Source organism: Camelus bactrianus, chromosome 9 (genome assembly GCF_048773025.1).
Source record: "Camelus bactrianus isolate YW-2024 breed Bactrian camel chromosome 9, ASM4877302v1, whole genome shotgun sequence".
In the NCBI taxonomy this organism is placed as follows: Eukaryota; Metazoa; Chordata; class Mammalia; order Artiodactyla; family Camelidae; genus Camelus; species Camelus bactrianus.
This window is the reverse complement of record NC_133547.1, coordinates 2,678,127-2,699,727: the sequence shown is the minus strand read 5'-3', so window position 1 is coordinate 2,699,727 and position 21,601 is coordinate 2,678,127. Positions and strand designations below refer to the sequence as shown.

The window sequence follows — 21,601 nt, the reverse complement described above, 5'->3', positions numbered from 1 at the left end:
CCTCCTTGCCTTCCTCGCGGCCTCAGGGCTCTGACCCAGGCCATGTCTCCAGAACTAGAGTGTCAGCTTGTCCCCGGGGGTCTCACCCATCCCCTGGCACCACACGGGTTGTCACAGTGCCTTGGGTCTGGAGGGACCAGGTCCAGGTGGAGGAGCGGAGCCCCAGCTTTTGTGTGTGTCCTAGATCCAGTGTTCCTGCCAGTCTCAGGGCTGGTGATTGGTGTAGAGTAATATTGAATATGTCGGAGGAATCATCATAACCCCACACCCTGCTAGTGCATGACAAAGCTTCAAGAGAGACCTTAAGTGGAAGTTTTTGATCTTTAAACATTTAATCTAAATCTCCTAGGGGGTGGGCATCCAGACCCAGGCTCAGCCCACCTCCCACCTAGGGGTAGGGTTAGGGTTAGGTTTGTATGGTTTTGTGGCCTAGTCGTCGCAGCAGTGTTGGCGCTGTGGTCTGTGAAGGTGGAAGCGTTTACCAGCTGTGCCAGACCCCAGCTGTAGGCAATTTTTTTCTACTGGGATGGCCTGAAAACCCCAATAAGGACTAGGGAGAGGAGCAGGCATTTTCCAGCCTGAAGGGCGCAGGCTGGTTCTCCCCGCCCTGGTCCTGGGGCAGCTCACAACTTTAGGAGGGGGGCCCCTGCAGGAGTGAAGTAAGGGGGACTTTTGGACTTGGTAAGGGGCAAAGAGCCTTCAAGGCCCCCATTCTGTGGCTTATGCTTCTGGGCCCAGAGTGCCCATCTCTACCTACCTGGAAAAGGAGCAGCCCTTGGGTGCCACTGAAGTTGCACTGGATGCCTAGGAGGAAGGTGGCAGCCCCAGGCTTCCTGTTTGCAGCCAAATCATTAAAAACAGCTTGTTCTTGTGGAAGAACCAGGCTGGCCAACTCTTTCCGCCTCCTGCTGCACTGAGTGTGAGCGCCCCATCCCACTGGCCTGTCCCTCACCTGCTCAGTGGTCTCAGCAGGTGACCAACCTCCCCACTGCTTCCAGCCCAACCTCCCCTCCTCTGATTCCACTCTGTAGCGTGGCCTCCAGCTCCGCACACCCCTGGGTGCCTCTTGTTCCTTGCATAGCTGTCTGCTGGGAGGTCTAAAGTAGATTCTCTGACCCTTTGCCTGCTCCCTTTGTGGAGTTATTATAGCTGCGATAGGGACACAGGCACTGCCACTGGACACCTGCCTGGGTCCTTCCACCAGCTCAGTTGCTAGCTGTGTGGCCTTGGGCAAGTAACCAGACCTCTGCATCTTGTCAGAATTAAGTGGGTTAAGCGCAGAGGGAACATCCTGCGTGTGGTGTGCGGTGATGAGCTATTGGTGTAGTGTAAGTGCCATGAGAAGCCAGACTGCGTCTCTGTGTTCAAGTGGACCTGTGGCACATGTGTGTGTATACGTGTATATACGTGGACTCATGTAACAGTTGTGGAGTGACCGTTTCTCATCCAAGTACCCCAGGAAGCAGATGTCATCCCCACCAGGTGTAGAGACTGAGGCTCACATGGGTAAAGGTCACCCCCATCACTGCTGATGTGTTTCCTGTGCACCTACCATGTGCCAGCCTCTATGCCAGGGGCCAAGGATCCAGCATCGGGGTCGGGGTCGTCCGGCCCCTGCCACTGTTCCCTGCTCAGTGGGCATGAACCTAGTCCCTCCCTGCCAAGCCCTCTGTCTCGCCTGGGCCGTCACAGCAGTCTACCCCTGCCCCACGGGGGTCTGTTCTGGAGCTAAGCCTGGCGACAACACCTGCTCAAAGTCCTGCATGGTTCCCACGAGGGAAAGGCAGCCCCTGGCCCTGGCCGGCGGGGCCCACCTCCACTTTCCACTCAGATAGCTGCCCCTTGTTCCTCCACTGTTTGCACTTGCTGTTCCTCTGCCGGCAAGGTGCTTCCCTGAAGTGAGGCCGGGCCTCGTGCTGTTGTCAGATGTCAAAATGAGACAATGAGGTCTCTCCTGACCACACAAAGTCCTCCCCGACCCGGCTTCGTTTTTCTCCATAGCGCTGATGTCCATCAAGTAAGTGCTGGTGAGCTGGGACTTAACCCTGCGCCCCAGCATACCGGATGCTCAGTACGTGAGGCTCACACAGCCCTGAGCATTTGCTCATCCATGTGGGAGCTGGTGGACGGAGGGTGTCCCTTCCCTGGTCTGCCCGGAACCCTGCTCTTCAGGCCCTCAGCCCACATGGACCCCCAAGATAAGTATTTGAATCCGCCCTCTGTGGCCTCAGTTTCCTCATCCATAATGTCCTCGCTCAGCCAGTAGGCCTCTGTCCTTGTGGGTGGCCAGTCCATGGTGGGTGGCTGGGCTGGGGAGGCCATACCAAGGGTCTGGATAGTGATGTGGAACCAGGAGGTGGCCAGGGAGAGGGAGAAGTTCCTCCTGTTGGGAGTCCCTAGTGCTGCAGGAACTCGAGGCCCCAATGTCCCATCTCCCCCCAGGGAAGGAGAGCCTGGTGTAAGGGGTGTTTCATATGGACCATCTATTCTAACTTTTCTTCTCACAACTGATGTGTTTTGGCATGGAAATTGGGAAAACAGAGATAAACAGGAAAAGTTAAAGTGAGTTTTTTTAAACTCATGCAATACTCAGACACATCATAAAGATGCTGAACACAGAGGACAGGGAAAATCTGGGAAGCATCAAGAGGAAAAGGGACTACAATAAGAGTTACTGCCGACTTCTTACCATAAACAATGGGGCCAGGAGGCAGTGGGGAGACAGGCACGTGTTGGGAGGCCCCCACCACCCACAACATCCCCCTCTGGGCTAGTGGCCAGGCTGTTTGAGAGATGCCCCCCCCCAACAGCACCCTCTCTGGGCTAGTGGCCAGGGCGCCTCAATTCCAATTCCAGTACTGCCAGTTCCTAGCTGTGGGCATGTGGGTGGGTCACTAGTCTCCTCGTGACTCAGTTTTCCTATACGTGAAACAGGGTTGTTACAAGTGCCTGATCTTCAGGGCTCCGCAAAGCAGGGATCTTGGTTTGGTTTGCTGCAGTGTCTCCAGTGCTAGCCCAGGTAATGTTTGCAGAGTGCATGTAGGGCATGCCCTTGGCAGCTGCCCCGTGCAAGGTCACTCAGAGCACTGGGGACTCCAGGAGACTCAGCTGAGACATGCTCTGTTCATGGGTGGGGCTGGCCTTGATTATATTTCCTTCTGCACACATACATCAGGGCTCCATCACTCCTTGGCTGTGCCACCTTGGGCAAACTCCTCAACCTCTGTGGCTGTGGTATGTGCGTATCAATAGATGCTACTTCCCAAGGCTGTTGAGAAGATTAAATGTGCAAAAAGCTCATGATAGGGCCAGCCAGGACAAGCCCACAAAGCTTCCTTGCATGAATGAATGGTTTCTTATCACAAACGTCTCCCCATGTCTGTAACTATGTCTGCACATAGAGCAATGTCGTGGTTTTCAGAGCACGTTGAGGATAAATCAGCACGCGCTAATGCCCGTGGCTCTCCGTCTGCATGAGTTCTGTGAATATCCTGTGTCCTCTTCTGCATTCCCCCTCCAGGCTGTTCCTGCCCTGTCCAGGAATTTTAAAAATCTCCCTTTGTTTCTCTTGTAGTCATTTGCTGGAATAAAATCTGTTCTTCAAAGTCTTTCATTATGAAAATAACATGTGCATGTGGTTTGGAGACAGGCAAGGAGCCCAGGATCCCAGGCCCGGATCCGACCAGTCTACTGTTTCTTTTTTTTTTTTGGTGGTGGAGGGGAGGAGGTAATTAGGTTTATTTATTTATTTATTTTATATATTTATTTTAACGGAGGTTCTGGGGATGGAACCCAGGACCTCGTGCCCGCTAAGAGCACGCACTCTACTTCGGAGCTATACCCTTCCCCCAACCACTGTATTTCTTGTGTTTTGTTTTGAAAACTGTTTACAATTATCCACTTGTGGGCTTCGAGTGCCCCAGGCCTCCTGAGTTCACTCTTACCTAGTACGTTCACCCTCTGGCCCTTGGTGGTGCTCTCTTACAGATAAAACCAGCATTTTAATTTAATTTTTTTTATTGAACTATAGTGGATTTACTATGTGCTGATCTTTGGTATATAGCAAAGTGATTCAGTTATACGTATATTTCCATTACAGGCCATTACAAGGTGCTGAATACAGTTTCCTGTGCTGCAGCAGGACCTTGTTGATCTATTTTATGTACAGCAGTCAGTATCTGCAAATCCCAAACTCCCAATTTATCCCTCCCACCCCTTTTCCCCCAGGTAACCATAAGTCTGTTTTGTATGTCTGTGAGTCTGTTTCTGTTTTGTAGATAAGTTCATTTGTGTAATTTTTTTAGATTTCACATATAAGTGGTATCATATGGTGTTTTTCTTTCCCTTTTTAGCTTACTTCACTTAGCATGATAATCTCCAGGTCCACCCATGCTGCTGCAAATGGCATAATTTCATTCTTTTTTATGGCTGAGTAGTATTCCATTGTATATATACACCACATCTTCTTTATCCAGTCATCTGTCGACAGCATATTTATTTTAGCATCTTCACTTAGTATTTATGGAGGAGATGCAGCAATGGGGGACACTCTACTGTCTTCATGACTTTTTCTGTAAATCCAAAACTGTTGTAAAAACTGAAGTCTATTAGAAGTACACTAACGTAGTGTTCACCTCTCAGAATTTTGAGAAAATTCCAAAACTTCGGTAAAAAGCAAAGTGCTAGTGAGGCATGGCAAGTGTACACTGATGGTGTAAATTGGAACACACCCACGGGGAACCATTTGGCAATTGTGCAAAATTACAAATGAATGTGCCCTCTGGCACAGTGATGTCACTTATAAAGATCCACTCCACAGATCTGTTCCTTGTGTGCCCCAGAGGCTGTGCACAAAGGTCATTCCTTCCAGTGTTGCAGGTCAGTTGGGCCAGGCTGTGTGACAAACATTGGGGCACGTCTATGCGGTGGCATGCATGGCAGCTAAGGGCACGGAGGGACTGTGTGCCATAGGACAGACGGCCAAGAGTGCTGTTAAGTTTGAAAGCCAAGATGCACAGGTCACCGTTAGTTATACCCAAATAAAACAACGGATGTAAAAGAACAGATGTTCAAATGTGCTTGTCTTGGCATAGAATTTCCTCAGAAAAATACCTAAGAACCTACTGACATTGGTTGTCCCTGATTAAAGGAACTGGGTGCTGGGGAGATGGGAATAAGGGAGCCATTTCATTGAAGAAAACTTTGTTATCTTTAAATTAAAAAAAAAGCAAAACCCTAAATCTTTGCTTTTTTGAATGGGTAACATTTCACATGGTATTCCAAGCTCCCCTTTCTTGAGCTGGTATCTGCAGGTGCTAATGTAACCTTGCAGAAGCATTTGATGCATAAGCACGTAGGCATCCCATTTTAAACAAAATTTAAAAAATTAACAGAAATGGGAGCGTATCTTGCATGTTGCCTTTTTTCCACTTAGTATATTCTGGAGATTGGTTCCCATCTGTACATACTCATGTTCTTAAAATTCGGTGTGATAGCAGATACACAGAAAAGAGACGTGTAGAACGTATTTTTTTACTTCCATCCTGGACTCCTTGCTGGCTAGAGAGAACCAGTAGCCCTAGCTTTATGGGAACAATCTCTTGCTTTTACAGCTTTGCAGCCTCAGTAGGTAGGTCTAGCAGCACAACTTGGTTTTGACTGTTTTGTGTGCTAAGGTCTCTTGTGACTTGTTGGGCTGACGAGGAGATTTTCTGTGCGGCTGCAGGTAGAGGTGGTTCATGACTGGTGTGGTACAGTGTCGCTCCTCGAATGTGCAAGGACCTTTGGACTGTCTGCATTTGGGACAGGTGTGCTTGCTGCCTGTGGTACAGGTGCAAGGATGCTGAGTAATGAGATGGTCATGCTTTGGGCCTCACTGCCCGGTCTCCTTGTGCCTTTTACCGCTTCCCGTTCCTGCCAGGATCATACCCTGGTCCTGGAGAGGCCCCGCGGCTCTGTAGCCCGGGCCACACTCGGTATTGGACGTTATCACTGTGGCAAGTTTCGCGGGAGCGCAGTGCTATCAACTATGGGTTTCACTGCCTTTCCCCGCCCCGGGTACTAATAACAAGGGGGCTCTCTGAGTGTGCTGAGTAGTCACTGGGAAGGGACTTTTGTGAAGTGTTTGTGCAAGTGCTTTGGGCAACCTTTGTGTTTTCTTTCATTTGTAGGAGCTCTTTAGATATTGTTTGGATTTGTCTTTTCCAGTTGTATGTCTTGCAGCTGTCTTCTGTCCCTCACTGACTTGTCTTGCATTCTACTTTAAACAGAAGTTCTTGATTAAAAAATTGGGGGGGGGCGGTAATTAGTTTTTTGAGGGGGAGTACTGGGGATTGAACCCAGGACCTCGTGCATGTTAGGTATGCACTCTACCACTGAGCTATACCTTGCCCCCTAAAAAAAATTTCTTAGATATTTTACACAAAATACACCTAAGTACATAGTTTAAGTTCTGATAATTAACTATGCACTCATGTGACCACCACAAGATCTGGGATATGCTTGTCACCCCAAAAGCCTCCCCCACTCCCCCATACACTTTACCCTCCCTGACCCCAGCCAGCCAATGATCTGCTTTTGGCTATTAGTGATTAGTTTTGCCTGTTTGATTAATTTCATATACATGGAACCAAGTATTTTGTATTTGGCTTCACTTGTTTTGTGTATCAGTTTTGCTTAGTACTCCATGGTGTAAATTCACAATTCCTTTACTCATTTATCTGCTGGGCATTTGGGTTATTTCCAGTTTTTGCCTATTACAAAGGAAGCAACTACGAAAATCCATATACCATTGAGTGGACAGGGTTTCCTTTGTATTTTGTTCATGATCATTTTTGATACTGTGTCCTTGGGGCCCAACAATTTTGTTGGCTTCCCTGTGTATGCATTCAGTGGTTTCTGCCAAGACCCACAGCTCCCCACTCTTCCACCAGCTGAGAACTCTGACACCTGTCCCCACTTTGCGGCCCTTACCCCTGACCCTCCACTGTAGTCCAAGATACAGTGACAGCCATTCTGCCCTCCTGCAGATGAAGAGGTCAAAGAAGGGCCAAGCGCCAGGTTCCACCCCCACCCCTGGAAGTGCTGGGATATGGTCCTGCAGTCAGCTCACCAGCCATCACTTGGGGTAAGAGCTCCAACAGCTTCCAGGAGCTTATAGCCCCCAGGCCTAAACCCCCAACCACGAGAAGAGGGCCCTAGAAAGGAACACGCCTGGCAGGTTCAACTTCAGTTCTAAGGCCTGAGCAGTGACCAGCTCACCTCACCCGGGTTTACAACCAACACAAATTCTAAGACAGGTATTGCCTGAAGCCTGGGATTGAGACTTCTTACACAGAAATACAACGGAACAATTTTGAGGCGAGCTGGCTCAGGCGCCCCAGTGCAGGGTGGACACCTCACACCCGTCACCAGCCTGAGCGGGGCCATGACTACCCCACTGCACCCTCAGACCCCAACAGGAGGCCTGGTGGGTGGGGGAACCTGTGCACGTGCTTAGGGGCCAGGGCACCGACTGTGCGAAGCCAGCAGAGGCATAGCAGCTGCTTTTCCAACTTTATTTAGAAAAACAAATCCAGGTCCCAGGCCCCCGTGCCCTCCCCCACCCCAGCCATAATTTAAATAACTTAGAGACAGAGTCGGGGGTCAGGTCGGGGGCGGAGGAAGTGGAGAGCCCACTACAGCCGCCGCAGTGCCCGCTTCTTGTCCGTCTTTTTCTTGGCCGCCAGCTTCTTGTCGCGCTCGCCTGCGTGCTTCTTGGCCATGGGACCCTCGGCCCCTCCCAGGCCTCCGGGGGCCATGGAGTCGGTGGAGGAGGCTGCAGCCCCGCTGGCCCCGGCCCCCCCTGCGCCCGCGCCCCCGTGGATCTCTGTGAGCAGGCGTGCGCGCGCCGCGTACTCCTCGTAGTTCTCCAGGAGCAGGCGGCCCGCCTCCTCGTTGAGGGCAGACTCAGGGTTGGGGTGGATCAGCAGGCACTTGATGGTCTGTGGGAAGAAGGCCAGGATCAGGGGCCTCCCAAGCCTCTCACATCTGGCCTTGTGGCTCTGCACTGGCTGCTCCCCACCAGATCACACACTGGCTCTGCCCACACCACACAGGCCCGCTCATCAGTGACTGAGGCCTGGACCAGGGAGGCAAGGGACTTGCCCAGGGTCACTCAGAAAGCGAGGTGGGGGGAAATGTAGGAACTCACACCCGGCCTGCAAAGCTCCACTTTCCCCCGCTACCGGAAGATGCTTAAACCCAGAGCTGTCACTGGCTTTAACGGGAACCCCAAGGGCAGGGCCAGCCATACCCAAGAAGGGGGACATCCAGAGGGCAGTCCAGGAAGGGAGTGAGTCTTCAGTATTTCTCACCCGCCAACTTTAACTGAGGGGTAAGTAAGGGCTGACAAGTGTGACCAGCAGCCCCTGTGGCTCTTCTAAGGTGGCCCCTAAGCCACTGTGTTCTACCTCCACTTTTTTTCTGAAAAGGAACCCGAACATGCCTGGCCTTGAGCAGGTGAAATGATCTCTCGCCTGTAAATGGGGGTGGTGACAAGTGCCCCCAGGGCTGTTGTGACACACGCAAAGCACCTGGCACAGCAGACACCACTGATGATCACAAGGGACCCAGGATCACGCCCTAATCCTGACCACTGCACCCCCAAACAGAGGTCTGGCTGCCAGTCCTTCCTGCAGCTGCCCTCCCACAGCTGCGCCCAGCCTGGGCCCTGCACTGCAGGCCCCGGGGCTCACTGGGGACACCTAGAGTTATTCTGTGAGCTCATCTCCCCTGTCCCTGGCCGCCACCACTGACACTCCAGGGAGAGGAGGGGGAAGTTTGGGGTCTGTTTACCTTGGTGCTCAATCCTCCCCAGGGCCCTGCAGGAAACCCCAATTCCCCTTCCTACCATCTGCCCCAGGGGCTAATTAGAAATTCAGTTTTCAACAAGAACTTAAATTTGTGAGGGGTGGAGGGGCAGTCGGTACCCTACACACTAGACACCCCACAGTCTGGTGTCCCCACCTCACCTGACCCGGGCCTGGGTGGTGCTGGGGGGTGGGGCCCTGCACTGCAGACTGTGCAGCAGCTTCCCTGTCTCCCCCCTGCAGGTGCTGGTAGCACCCTCAGCTGTGACAACTAAAAATGTCCCCAGTGGAGCAAAAGCACTCCTGGTTGAAAAGTAATGGTTTATGAAAATATTCTGGGATTACCAGTGATAATAGCTGCAAAAGCTGTAACTACTGAAACACCAATGAACTGCATACTTCAGGACACTGAATTTTGACACATAAATCGTATCTTAACCCTAGCCAGAGTGGGGGTGGGTATAGCTCAGTGGCAGAGCGCATGCTTAGCATGCATGAGGTCCCAGGTTCAATCCCCACTACCTCCACAAAAAAACAAAACATCATGTTAACCCTAGCCAGACGCTTGTCTTGTACCTATCAGAAAGTCGTCCCACTACACAAACCCATCACTTGTTCTGCAGGGAAGATGCCTGGGGAACTGTCCACTGTTCCTTCCAGAAAAGCTGGAAACCTGGATTCTTCCATGGAAGCCCCCAACCACTTGAGTTGATTTTAAAAAAGAAACAAGGCTCTGTGGCTGGGACATCATTGGGAAGTCAGGAGGGAGGCCCAGTCCCAGCCAAACTCACCAGCAGCACATGCCGGATGCCCAGCTCAGCTGTCCAGTCCCTCTTGAGCACATTGACACAGATCTCACCGTTGGCGCCCACGTTTGGGTGGAAGATCTTGGTCAGGAAGTAGCCCTTGGGCGGGGAGGCAGGAAAGTCCTTCCCCAGGAGGAGTTTCATACGGAACAGGCCTCCGGCGTATGGGGTCCCCTCTGGAATGCAGGGAGGGGGACTGGGTCAGGAGGCTTAGGACTCCCAGGCACCCCGAACAACCCCAAAGCCCAGTCTCCACAGTCTGGCCCTGAGGCAAGTGCCCCACTGCCTCTTCCACCAGACTGGGGGATTCCTGAAACCAGGATGGGGCTAGGCTTCCAGAGGGTCACAAGCACACATCCCCACCTGAGTTAACCCTTTAGACTCGTGTCACCACCAAGCCCTGGTCTCCACCCGCAGTGCCTATTCACTCCTAAGCAAGGCACGGTCGCACACCCTTCCCAAGAGACACAGACACGCACACCCTCTCATCTTCCTGGAAAAACGTCTACCTGGCAGCCTCTCAGGCCCATGTCAGGACAGTTCTGTGAACTCCACGGTCTTCCCTGCTGCAGCTTCTCATTCACCCACTTGGATCAGGTCAAAAAACCGTGGGGAGTTGTTCCAGACCCATGGCTATTCCTCACGCCCCAGCCCCCACATCCAACCAATCAGTAGCCTGGGCAGCTGAGCTCCAGGTCCCCTCCTGAATCAGACCCCACCTCCAAGTCCAGCCGAACGGCTTTTCTCACCTGATGGCTGCCAGCAACGGTCAAGGGCTTCCTGACCAGCCTCCAGCCAGCTTCTACCCCAGCCCCGTCCCCACTGAAGTCAAACTCTGAAGTGATCTGTTACCCCTGCTTTACACCCACCAATGGCTTCCTTTCCAAACTCCTTGAAGAGGCCTACAAGTCCTAAAAGCTCGTCTTTTTTCTCCTTTCTGTTCTTATAAAGCACACACTGCGCCTGCCACGGGCCTTGGGGGATCCCCACCCTGCCGCCCACATCAAGGCCAGCAACTCTGAAGTCTTCCCTGACCCACACCCCAACAAACCCAACTCCAGACTAGGTCCTTCATCACACACTCTTGTAACATCTTCGCTTAAACTGTAGAAATTCAACTGTTAGCAACGGAAACGTAGTGCGTGAAGTCACACGCTGAACCACTCTGCATGATCACGTGTAATCATTTGGCTATGGTTGGTATTTCCCCTAAGTCGGCAGCTGGCTCCTTCTCGGTTTGGTCCCCAGAGCCTCGGACACTGACGGCAGGAAGGAGTTTGAGATCATCCAGCCTGCCCTCCAGGCCTTTGCTAATATGATTCTCACCACCTGGCACCTTCTTCCCACTCCCACACTTCAGGACTGAGGAACACCCAAACCCAGGTAAGGCCCCCATTAATTATATTCTTTCCTGGCCCCCAGGATTTTCTCACAACACTTACAGGAACGTATACACAATTATTTGTCATTTCTCATGTCCTTCCCTGCACACCATGAGCACAAGGACTAACAGGTGTGCCTGTCATGTCCACTTATACTGGGGGCCCCTAGCCCTGCTCTCAAGATGACAAGGATCTAGGAAGTGCCCTCCTGCCTCTCGTTCCCACACTCACCAGGGCCCTCAATGGTGACTTGCAAGTCGGTGAGGTCTTCCTCGTTGGGAAAGACCTTGATGCCATCAGGTGGGTCAGCTGTCAGCGTCGTCACCTCCTTGTACACCAGGCGGATGATGTGGGGGGGCAGGTTCTCCACGTTGGAGTTCTGGGTAGGAGAGAAGGGGGTGAGCCGCGGGCAGAGCCGGGGCCCAGGACCTTCCGCAGGATCTAGTATGCGGTGGCAGCCCTAGTCTTGTCCCTGCAGGCCCAGGCTGTCAATCACCCCCAGCTCCCAGATCCCCTCAACCCGGGATGCTTCCGGCGACCGTCTCAGTCTGGTCTCCCACTAGAAATTGGGCGGATTTCCGAGGGGCTTGAGGATGACTCCACCTTCCCCAAAAGCCCCCTCGTAGCCCCTCAATGATTCCGCGTAGGGCGGAGGCCTATCCTGGTTCCCTTCCCCACCTAACCCTGGAAACCCCAGCTCGAGCATGGAGACGGCGGCGGAGCGTCGTTGCTCCCGGAACACCTACGGGCGGGCCAAAAAGCTTGGAGCATTTCCCGGGGCTCAGCCGGGCCTTCCCCTTCTGCACCGCTACAGGAAGGCCCCTGTGCCCATCCCTGGCCCGGGACCCCCAGGTGGATGCTCCAACGCCCCAAGCCGCCCGCGAGAGGCTCCTGAGGCCCCGCCTCCTCCCCCGACCACTCCTCCCAGGCCTGGACACCGCGCTCACCATGACTGCGGCTGGCCGGGGGCGGGTCCCCCCAGCCCCCTTCCTGCGCTTTCCGGCCGCCGGCCGGGGCGGGGGGCCCAACTGCTGCCGCTGCGGCCCTGGCGAGGCCCCAGCGGCCCCGCTCCGCTCCCCGCTGCCTCCGACGCCCGCAGCGTACCACGGCTGCAGCTCCACCCACCCCGGTCCCCGGCCGCACTAAGCCGGCCGCGCGCGCACCGCCGCCCTTTTATATCCAGCTGCAGGCCACGCCCCCCCCGCGGCCCCGAAGCGCCGCGTCCCGACCCGCGACGTCAGCGCGCACGGTCCTTGGCGTTCGACGCGCTCGCTCCCTTCCCGAAAGCGGCAGGCAGAGGCGGGAGAAGCTGGGGAGGGGGCTCGAAGCAGGCCGGCCAATGGGAGCGCGCAGGGGTCGAGGAAGGGATCCGGGAGAGTAGGGCGGTGGAGAAGGGGAAGTTGAGAGGAAGAGGACGTGAAGAACGACGCGACCGTTGATTGGGCGGTTTGAATGAGACGCCGGCGTACGCGCGCGCGCCCTGACGCCTAGGAAATCGCGCACGCGACTAACGGTCGGCCTGGGAGCCTGGGCGGGGCGAAGGGAGGCGGGACTTGGGGGGGGTTTAAAAGGATGATGGAAGGTACCCCGGCCAATAGGGACGCATATTCGTGGGGTAGCGTCACGAGATGCGCTCGGGCTAATCCTTGACGGAGAAGGCAGTACCAGGTGGTGGGGGCGGGATAGACGGAGAGCGACCAATGGGGACCCTGCCTAGCGCGGACCTAGGCGCTCGCAGCCAATTAAGTTCGTTGGGTTTTATGTATGCAAATAAGTGCGCGCGGACGCCCGCGCCCCTTCCTCAGCCCGCAGTGGTGGTGGGCGCTGGGAATTGAGGTATGTTTGTCAGTGAGGCGCCATTTTGTGCCAGGAATGACATGTGACCTGCGTGCTGTGTCGCGGAGGTTCCAAGACCAGTCAGCACGGCGTTGAAGGATTAGACGCCTGGCCCGCAAATGTGTGACCTATGGCCCCGGCCAGGCCCCGGGCATGATGCCGGGCCTCAGTTACCTCCTGTGAGACGTGGACGCCGCAGTCCCTCGTGGTGCCGAGGAAGAAGGGAGAGTCCCTGGGCCTCCTTTCAGGGCCCGGCCTTGCCTGTGACTGACTGTGGCTTCCAGCCAGTCAGGCCTTCGCCGGGACTCAGTCCCCGTATGGGAAGCGGACACACAGTTGCCTGAAAACGGGCCCGGAACGCCCCGGGCGGCCCGGTGTCGGCGCTTGGAGAGCGAGGACCGGAAGCTGGACCGGCTTTCTCCTGCTCACCGTGCGGGGGGTCGGGGGCCCCTCCCAAGGCCTCGCAGCCCGGCAGGATGGGCCCCAGCCGGCCCCCGCATCCTGACAAGCCCTCGTGGGCCTCAGCTTCTGGAGAAGGAGGCAGGAAGGTGCAGAGACACCCGCAGCCGAACAGTCATAGTAACTAGTTTGTGGCAGATGGGCCTGTGGGGGCCTGGCACACGTGACCTTCAGTCCTAGCACGCAGGGTGCAGATTCTGGCCCGGTTAACACACAAGGACACTGAAGGCAGGAGGGGTCAAGTGACTTGGGACGCCCCCCGTCCCCCCAACTTGGGACAAGACAGAGGTGGTGGTCAGACTGAGCTGTATCACCAAATCCACCCAACAGGCAGAACGATGATGGGAATGGTTATTGTTTACTCTGGGTGGAGGCCCTGTTCTAGTTTGCATGCTTGAGCGCATTTAATCCTGGCAGGTGGATTACCTTCTGGACCCCCTCATTCACTCAGTACGATTTAATTTGAACACCTACCATGTGGCAGGCAGGATGTCTGGGGATATGGCAGAGAGTAAAAGGGGCAAAACCTCTGCTCTCAAGGAGCTTACGTCCTCGTGGGGAAGCCAGACAGCGAGTAAGTATATGCCATCATCAAGTGGGCGAGTGATGACGGCTTTGAAAAACACGAAGTCAGGGTTCGAAGTCAGGGTCCGGGGGATAGAAAGGGAGGGGTGGGCAGGGCAGACCTGTCTGAGGGAGTGTCATTCGGGCTGCAGGAAGGTCTATGGGAAAAGCAGCCCGAGAAGAGGGAACAGCAGGTGCAAAGATCCGGCAAGGGGACCGTGCTGGCTGAGTTATGGGGGCCACCAGGAAGCCAGCCAGGCTGGGTGGGAGGTGCTGAGGTCAGAGGTAAGCGGTCAGCAGTTCCATCACTGGCCTAGGCTGAGGTGGCCAATGTGTTGTTTACTTCAAGCACTAGGGGGCTCCTGGGTGCATTGACAGGGCGGTGGGCAGGCACGTAGAGGCCATGAGCAGGCTGGTGGCAGTGGGGATGGGTGAAATCTACAGGACCTTAAGGTTCTTGATATTGCAGGCCCTGGGGGTTTCTGTCCCAACCTACTCAGTTCTGCTGCCTTAGCCCCAGAGCGGCCTAAGGCTTAAGCATGGCCATGTTTCAGTCAGACTTTGTTTACAGAAACGGGCAGTGGCTGGAGGAGTCAGAAAGGGAGTCCACCCTTTATGACTCCTGAAATCCCAACAGGCCCCACCCCTGCTAAAAAGCTTTCAAGAGCCGCCAACACACTGCATTTTGAATACATCCCAAACTCTCAAAAGATCCATAAGCACTCTCCCTGAGGCCTCCTGGGCCTTCTTTCCATCTGTCCCTGGTATACACCAAGCCTTGTCTGACCTGGGGACATTCGCACGAGAGTGCTATATGCCTGGAGAGCTTTCCACCCCATCTTCTTTCTTCCCCAACCTCCTCCAGTCCTAGGCCCGCCTTAAAATGTCACCCAGAGCATCTTCCCAGTCTCCGCTCCCATACTCTGTTCACTTCACTGTCTGGTCTTCACGACCCATCGAAATTTATCATTATTTGTTGGCTTATGTGTTTGTCTCCATCTTGCCTGATGAGTACAGCCCCAGGAGAGCAGGGCGTCTGTCCATCGCCCCTGGCAGAGTGCCTGACAGAATGAGGTGTTCATTCAACAAACATCGTATTTATTGAGCAGCTACTAAAGGCCAGGCAGCGTTCTGTGTGCTTGGGATTCGTCAGCAAACAAAGATCTTTCCCCTTGTGGGGCTTATGGTGGCGAGGGCAGGCAGACACAAAAGCGAAATGTAATAAGTAAAATACATGGTATGTTAGGAGGCAGCAAGTACCGTAGAAAAAGTGAAAAGTAGAACAGGGGTAACAGGGGTGCCAGGGGTTCAGACGCCGTGGTAAATTTTAAGCTGGGTGTCCAGGGAGGCCTCACTGAGCACATGTCATGTGAACACAAGTTTGAAGGCAGGGAGGCACTGAGCTCTGTGCTTATCAGAGGAAGAGCATTCCAGGCAGCAGGAACAGCTGGAGCTGGAACACACTCGAGGAACTGCAAGTAGGCCAGTGTGAATGCAGCAGAGTGGGCAGGAGCAGGGTGTGGGGAAGTGAGGTCAGAGAGATGTCTGTGTGGTCAGGTTGGGGAGGGGTATCACGGAGGGCCTTCAAGGCCATGGTTAGGACTCTGGTTTTGTCTTTGAGGAAACAGGGAGCCACTGCAGGGTTTTGAGCAGAGGAGTGCTGTGGTCTGACTCTGGTTTTTCCAGGTCATTCCGACTACTGGGTGGAGAAGAGAAGGAAGGGGGATGAGGATGGAGGCAGGGAGGCCAGGGAGGAGGCTGTTGCCCAGTAATTCTGAGAAGAGATGGTGCCAGTGGTCAAAGAAGGTATGTAAAAGGCCAATAAACACATGACAAGGTGCTCAGCATCATCAGCCAGGAGGGAAATGCAAGTCAAAATCACAACGAGATACGACTTCACACTGCCAGGATGGCTGTAGTCAAGAAGTGAGATAACAGTGTTGGAGAGGATGTGGAGAAATAGCTCAGAGAGCCAGTGGGAATAAAAATGGTGCAGCTGCTTTGTAAAACAGCCTGGCAGTTCCTCCAATGGTTAAAGCTTGAGTTACCATGTGACCCAGCAATTCCACTACGCAGTATGTACCCCAGAGAAATGAAAACGTGTCCACACAAAAAATCATGCACAGATATTCATAGCAGCATTATTTATAATAGCCAGTAAGTGGAAACAACCTGAATGTTCAGCAACTGGTGAATGGAGAAACTGTGGTGTATACTTACAGTGAAATATTACACAGCCATAGAAATAAATGAAGTACTATTACATGCTCCAAAGTGGATGAACCTTAGAAACACTGTGCTAAGGAAAGGAAGCCAGTCACTAAGGACTAGGTGTTGTATGATTCCATTGATACAAAATGTCCAGAATAGGCAAATCCATGCAGACAGAAAGTAGATTAGATTGCTTGGGGGATGGGGAGGTGATAGCTAATGGGTAGGTTTTCTTTTGAGGGGCGATTAAAATATTCTGAAATTGATTGTGGTGATGACATAGATGCCCAACTTTGACTATGCTAAAATAATTCAAACTGGTGAATTTTATGTATGGTATGTGAGTTATATCTCAGTAAAGCTGTTCTTTAAAAAAAATTGAAAAAGAAGTACTGAGACGGGAGGAACTAAAAGAAGTCCAGAAGGTAGGGAGAGAGAGAGGGAGAGAGAGCACGCTGAGGGAAGAAGGATCTGAGCAGGAGAGGAGGGCGTGTAGAGCGCCAGGGCACCAGTGAGGAATTTTGTTGGGGAGGTGTGATAGATTTGGTATTCCCGTTGAGACTCTAGCTCAGGGCTGCTGGATAGAGAGCTGACTGGAGGGCCCAGGGTGGTAGCAGAAACTCTAGAGCTGGTTGTGGCTTGGGCTAAGGGGGTGGCCATGGGAGAGAAATGGGTGGCTTTGAGAACTCCTTGGGAGATGGCCTAGTGATGGGCCTTCCCAGTTAGTTTGGGAGACTGGAATTGGCAGGGGATAGGCTGGGGAAGGGGTGTCCTCCCTTTGCTAAACATTGGAGAACCAGAAACTTAGTTCTACTCAATGAAAGCCAGATTGTCCCTTCGGCTGGAATTCTAGCTTCAGAAATGAATCTTCCTTTCTTTTTTTCAGCTGTATTAACTTACTCAAGAAATACACGCTTGGAGGGAAATTTGCGCAGTTACTGCAGTGTGAGAAGTGAAAGTAGGAGGTGCAGCTCTAGCCCTTCTTCACCTCCCACACTTGCATTCCCTCCCCCTCAGGTATCGCTGTTAACCTCGTTAACCTCGCTAACCTCGGGTGTCTTCTTCCCCACGCCACTTGGACGGTTGCGTTCCCACACATCCTCCCTGGGCAGCCTGCAAATTGGCTGCTGCGGGGCAGTGGTTTCTAGTATTCTCCAACTGCCAGGCGTTTCCACCGGGTCCAGTCTGCGGCTCAAAGCTGCAGTGAGCATCCTCCCAAATTTGTCTTTGGGCAAAGGTGTGAGCTTTTCTGAAGGAGAAATTCCTAGAAGTGGAGTCGTAGGATCAAAGGGCACGTGTGCTCACAGTTGTGCCAGGTAGCCCTTGGCAGGGCTCTGCTTAATTGGATCTCCACCAGCAGGATCTGACCCATTCATTCAGCAAGTATTTATTTAGGACCAACTGTTTGCCAGGGATACACCAGTGACCAAGAAAGGAAGCAAGACATCGCCTTCCTAGGGCTTCTGTTCTGGTGGAGAGACAGGTAGTAAACAGTAAGCATTAAACCCATGGTGGCTGACCATCCCAGGTTGCCTGAAATGCCGGACTTCAGTGCTGATGATGGGAAAGTCCAGGGCTAAGTGAGAGAAGCGAGAGAACTAGTTTTGTGGGTATCCAGAGAAGAGGAAGCAGCCGATGTCAATGTCCCGATGCAGAAATGAGCCCAACTGTTAGCAGTCTTCAGAATATGTGCCAGTCGTGGGCAAGCCAGGGTGCCCCATCTTTCAGCTGCATTTCCTTTCTTTCCAGAGAGGCTGAGCATCTTTGCTTGGGTAAGTGCTTCCATCTTCATTTCTGAGTCCACAGTCTGTGGTTGCTGACATGTTCCCCGCCCCTTCGTGGCCTTAATACTTTTAAGCTCGCCACCTGTACGTGCCATCGACAGGTAATTAACAAGAACCACTTTCCTTTTTCCCCTGAGCAGAGGTTAGCGCTCTCCTGGCGGGAGGGACCCTGATTAAGTGGTAACCGTGCCCTGCAGTGGACCAGGTGCTCCCTCTAGTGACGGACACAGCCTCAGTGAAACGCACAGCCCGTCTCACACCCCAACTCCAGAAATGCAGGGCGGAGTCTTCGCACAGGATGAAAACATAGTTTAGCGTGCTGGGGGCTTCCTTTAACCAAAACCAACACCTCTGATGTACATCAAGATTGAATAGAGTAAGGCCTGATGCTGGCGAGGTGGGAGCAGGCGGCCGTCCTCACATACAGGGACTGGCATGGCTTTCAGCATTGCATCTTGGCATCGTGTAGCAAAGGTCTTAAAAACACCCCTACCCCCAGAATTTCACCCTGCTAGGAGGTCATCCTGGGGGAGAAAGTGAACGCTCCATGTGGTGTGCAAAAGATAGTCCTCAAAGTATTGCTATAGTAGTGAAAATCAGGAAAAAACCAAACGTCTAGCGGTAGGAGCTGAAATAAAAATTATGCTGCGTGGACTCCAAAAACATCAGTGTTAAAGGAGCCCCGAGAGACTCAAGAACCAGATGCAAAACCTAATCCCGGAGTAGCAGCAGCTGAAAAGAAAATTGCTCCAAAGGACAATATTGGGACAGTTGGTGAAACTTGAACATGGACTTCACCAATGTGAAGTTCTTGATTTTGATAACTATACTGTAGCTGTGTGAGAGAAAGTCCTTGTTCTTCAGCAATGTCCCTTAGGGGGCGGCCTGCTCTCAAGTGCCCCTGAAAAAAAAAGAATATTTATATGGGAAGAAAATCATAAAGCAGTGTGATGAAACCTTAACAAGTGGTGAATTGATGAAAGCTGTACTTGAACTTGAGAACTATTTCAAAATATAAAGTTAAAAAGAAATTAAAAGGGAGAAAAGGCAGGTGCACAGAACATCTGGTATAGATTTCAGGAGTTTGCAAGCCCACCCTGTCAAACGGCAGTTAAAAATAGCTGCTCAGAGGCTGTATTTATCAACACGGAGCTGCACACTGAGCAAGTGTTAGGGTACAAAGGCAGAAACGCTTATGCCAAATCTTATCCTTGACTTGCCCACCAAAGCACAATACATATGGGGGCCCGATTGTTTTTTTTCTTGGTTGAACAGAAATGAAGTAGTGGACAGGCACGTAGAGGCCGTGTTGAATGAAAAACGCATACATTTCAGCCCTGGCTTTACACCTCAGAGTGGAAGCTAACCACCCTGCATGCGAGAGGAGTGAGGCTGGCGTCTCCCCGTCACGCTCTCCCTGGGCATATGCTCGGCGAGGAGAATGGCAGTCAAGTCCTGCACCGTTTATGTTTAAATTTAAGCTTTACTTAAAAAAAATAGATACTACACCTACACAAGAACTCAGAAGTACAAGAGTGTGCAGCAGAAAGCTCCCCCTCACAGGCAAGATGCACCGCCCGGGAGGGCTGCACCAGCCTGCAGTAACAAGTGGCCCCAAGGCCCCAGGGGTTAAAGCAACAAGGGTTTATTTCTCGCTCGCGCTACCTGTCCATCGAGTGTTGGCTCCGGCCCCTATTTGGTGTTATCCTTATTCTGGGGCTCAGTTAACCTACTTGGGACCCAGGCCAGAAAGAGTAGCCCTTCCCTGAAATATCACCAGTGACCATGGCAGAGGGCAGGGAAGAGCATGGGGATCCACACACCGGCTCCCAGACGCTTCTACCTGGAAAGGCACTTCTGCTCACACCGCCCAGAGGCCATCTAACCTCTAGGGAGCAGGGAAGTAGGGTCCTACTGTGTGCCCGGGAGGAGCGGCTCCTCAGTGATCCCATACTAAGAGGCATGGCATCACCACCCTCCCTCCCCACCCACCCCCAATTATCTGTAGACTAAGACTCCAACACAAAGAGGCAATTTCTGAGGATGTGCAAACTACCGTCACATGCACCAGGAGGGGGCACTTCACAAATGATCCGAACACCAGTACTTGAATGCACCCCGCCATTAATCTACAGTCAAACAAATGAAACTGAGCAAGTGAAATCTAGCCAGTGGTGAACACTTAACTGCACTGAAAGGGAGGAGGCTTTCTTAACCCTAGATCACACTCCTTCCTCCAGCAAGCACCTCCCTGCCGGGATGGTTAAGCGGCCAGGCTACCATCCTTGGGTTCAGACACAGCCCAGGTGTTGCTGTGAAGGTATTTCGTAGATATGATTAGCCTCTGCAGTCAGTTGACTTTGAGAAAAGGGGATTCTCCTAGCTCATGTGGTGGGCCACATCCAATCAGTTGAAGGCCTTAAGAGCAAAAGCTGAGGTTCCCTGGAAAAGGAATCCTGCCTCAAGACTGCAGCCTAGAAAGCCTGCCTGAGTTTCCAACCTGCCTTACAGACTTTGGATTTGCCAGACCCCACTGTCACATGAGTCAGTTCCTTAACATGCATCCATACCCACACACCCTGTTGGTTCTGTTTCTCTGGAGAACCCCAGCTAATACAGAATAAAATCCAGTATTTGGGAAGCAGACACTTAGTGCACTAGAGAGGAAGCAGCTTTCTTAGCGATAAAATTAATGCTGAAATGCCCTGCACACACAACCCAGAGGGACATGTAAACTGAGGCTTTGATGCAGAGTGAGTCTGCAGTTCACAGACACTTAGATGCTGCTAGAGGAGAGCTGTCCTAACATTTCTAAAACCAAGCCTTAGAGGCACCTTCTGAGAAACGTGGGGTGGGGGGGACTGTAGTCATCACTATACAAATACTGTAGTGCACTGGGTGGGAGGAGAGAGGTGGGGGAAATGCCTCCTAGCTATAAAAGCTGATACTTAGACTGTATCCTGTCATAACCCCTGTTATGGGTTGAGTTGTGTCCACCCCTCACAGAGATGTTGAAGTCCTAACCTCCGGGACCTGTGAATGTGAAATTTGGAAATAGGATCTTTGCAGATGAAATCATTGGGGGTGGGCCCTAACCCACCATGACTGGTGTCCTTATAAAATGTGGAAGTTCTGACAAGGAGACACACACACAGGGAAGACGCTGGGTGGAGGAATGCCAGCACGGCCACCAGAAGCTGGGAGAGAGGCGCAGACAGATTCTCCCGCACAGCCTCCGAGGGAACCAGCCCTGCCCGCACCGCCCTCTCAGGCTCCCAGCCTCCAGCACCTGGAGAGAAGACATTTCTGTTCAAGCTGCCCCAGGAAACTGATGCATACCCCCTCCCCCCACCAACTTCAATGATATTCAGCCAAAGAGTTCGAGGATAAGGAGGTGCCAACAAATGGAATCTGCAAACAAATGCTTACATGCTCAGAGGGAAGAGAGGCTTTCTTAGGAAGAAACCAAGGACTTAAAGGCACTTTACAGGGCATCACCCCCGTGCCTGACTCCTCTCCTTGCTTGGTGTCAGCCGGCACAGCCATGACCACCTGTGAAAGACACTTAGATGCCTGCCCCTCTTGACCACAAAGGGGACTCCACAGTGACCTGCAAATGCAGAGGTGGAAACCCATCCCTTCCCAACAGTAAAACTTGAGACACGGGATCAGGAAAACATCTGTTTATTCAAAAAAATACCAAGTTGCAG

General features: G+C 52.7%; 1 protein-coding gene across 1 annotated transcript; it reads right to left on the bottom strand.

Annotated features, from left to right (window-relative positions):
- Positions 1–7,542: 7,542 nt before the first annotated feature.
- On the bottom strand, positions 7,543–12,416 carry UBE2S (ubiquitin conjugating enzyme E2 S). Its single transcript, XM_074369202.1, has 4 exons — positions 11,985–12,416; positions 11,269–11,416; positions 9,641–9,831; positions 7,543–7,982 (listed from the first exon to the last, which is right to left on the bottom strand). The coding sequence occupies exons 1-4, from the start codon at positions 11,985–11,987 to the stop codon at positions 7,677–7,679; spliced, it is 648 nt and encodes a 215-aa protein (XP_074225303.1). The 5' UTR covers positions 11,988–12,416; the 3' UTR covers positions 7,543–7,676.
- Positions 12,417–21,601: the final 9,185 nt, after the last annotated feature.

What these genes read in the sequence shown, in the direction of transcription:
- UBE2S (XM_074369202.1), bottom strand. An exon ending in AGTCACCATTGAGGGCCCTG is followed by an intron (nt 9,832 to 11,268) that starts GTGAGTGTGGGA and finishes CCTGCATTCCAG; the next exon opens with AGGGGACCCCATACGCCGGA. An exon ending in GCATCCGGCATGTGCTGCTG is followed by an intron (nt 7,983 to 9,640) that starts GTGAGTTTGGCT and finishes TTCTTCCCACAG; the next exon opens with ACCATCAAGTGCCTGCTGAT.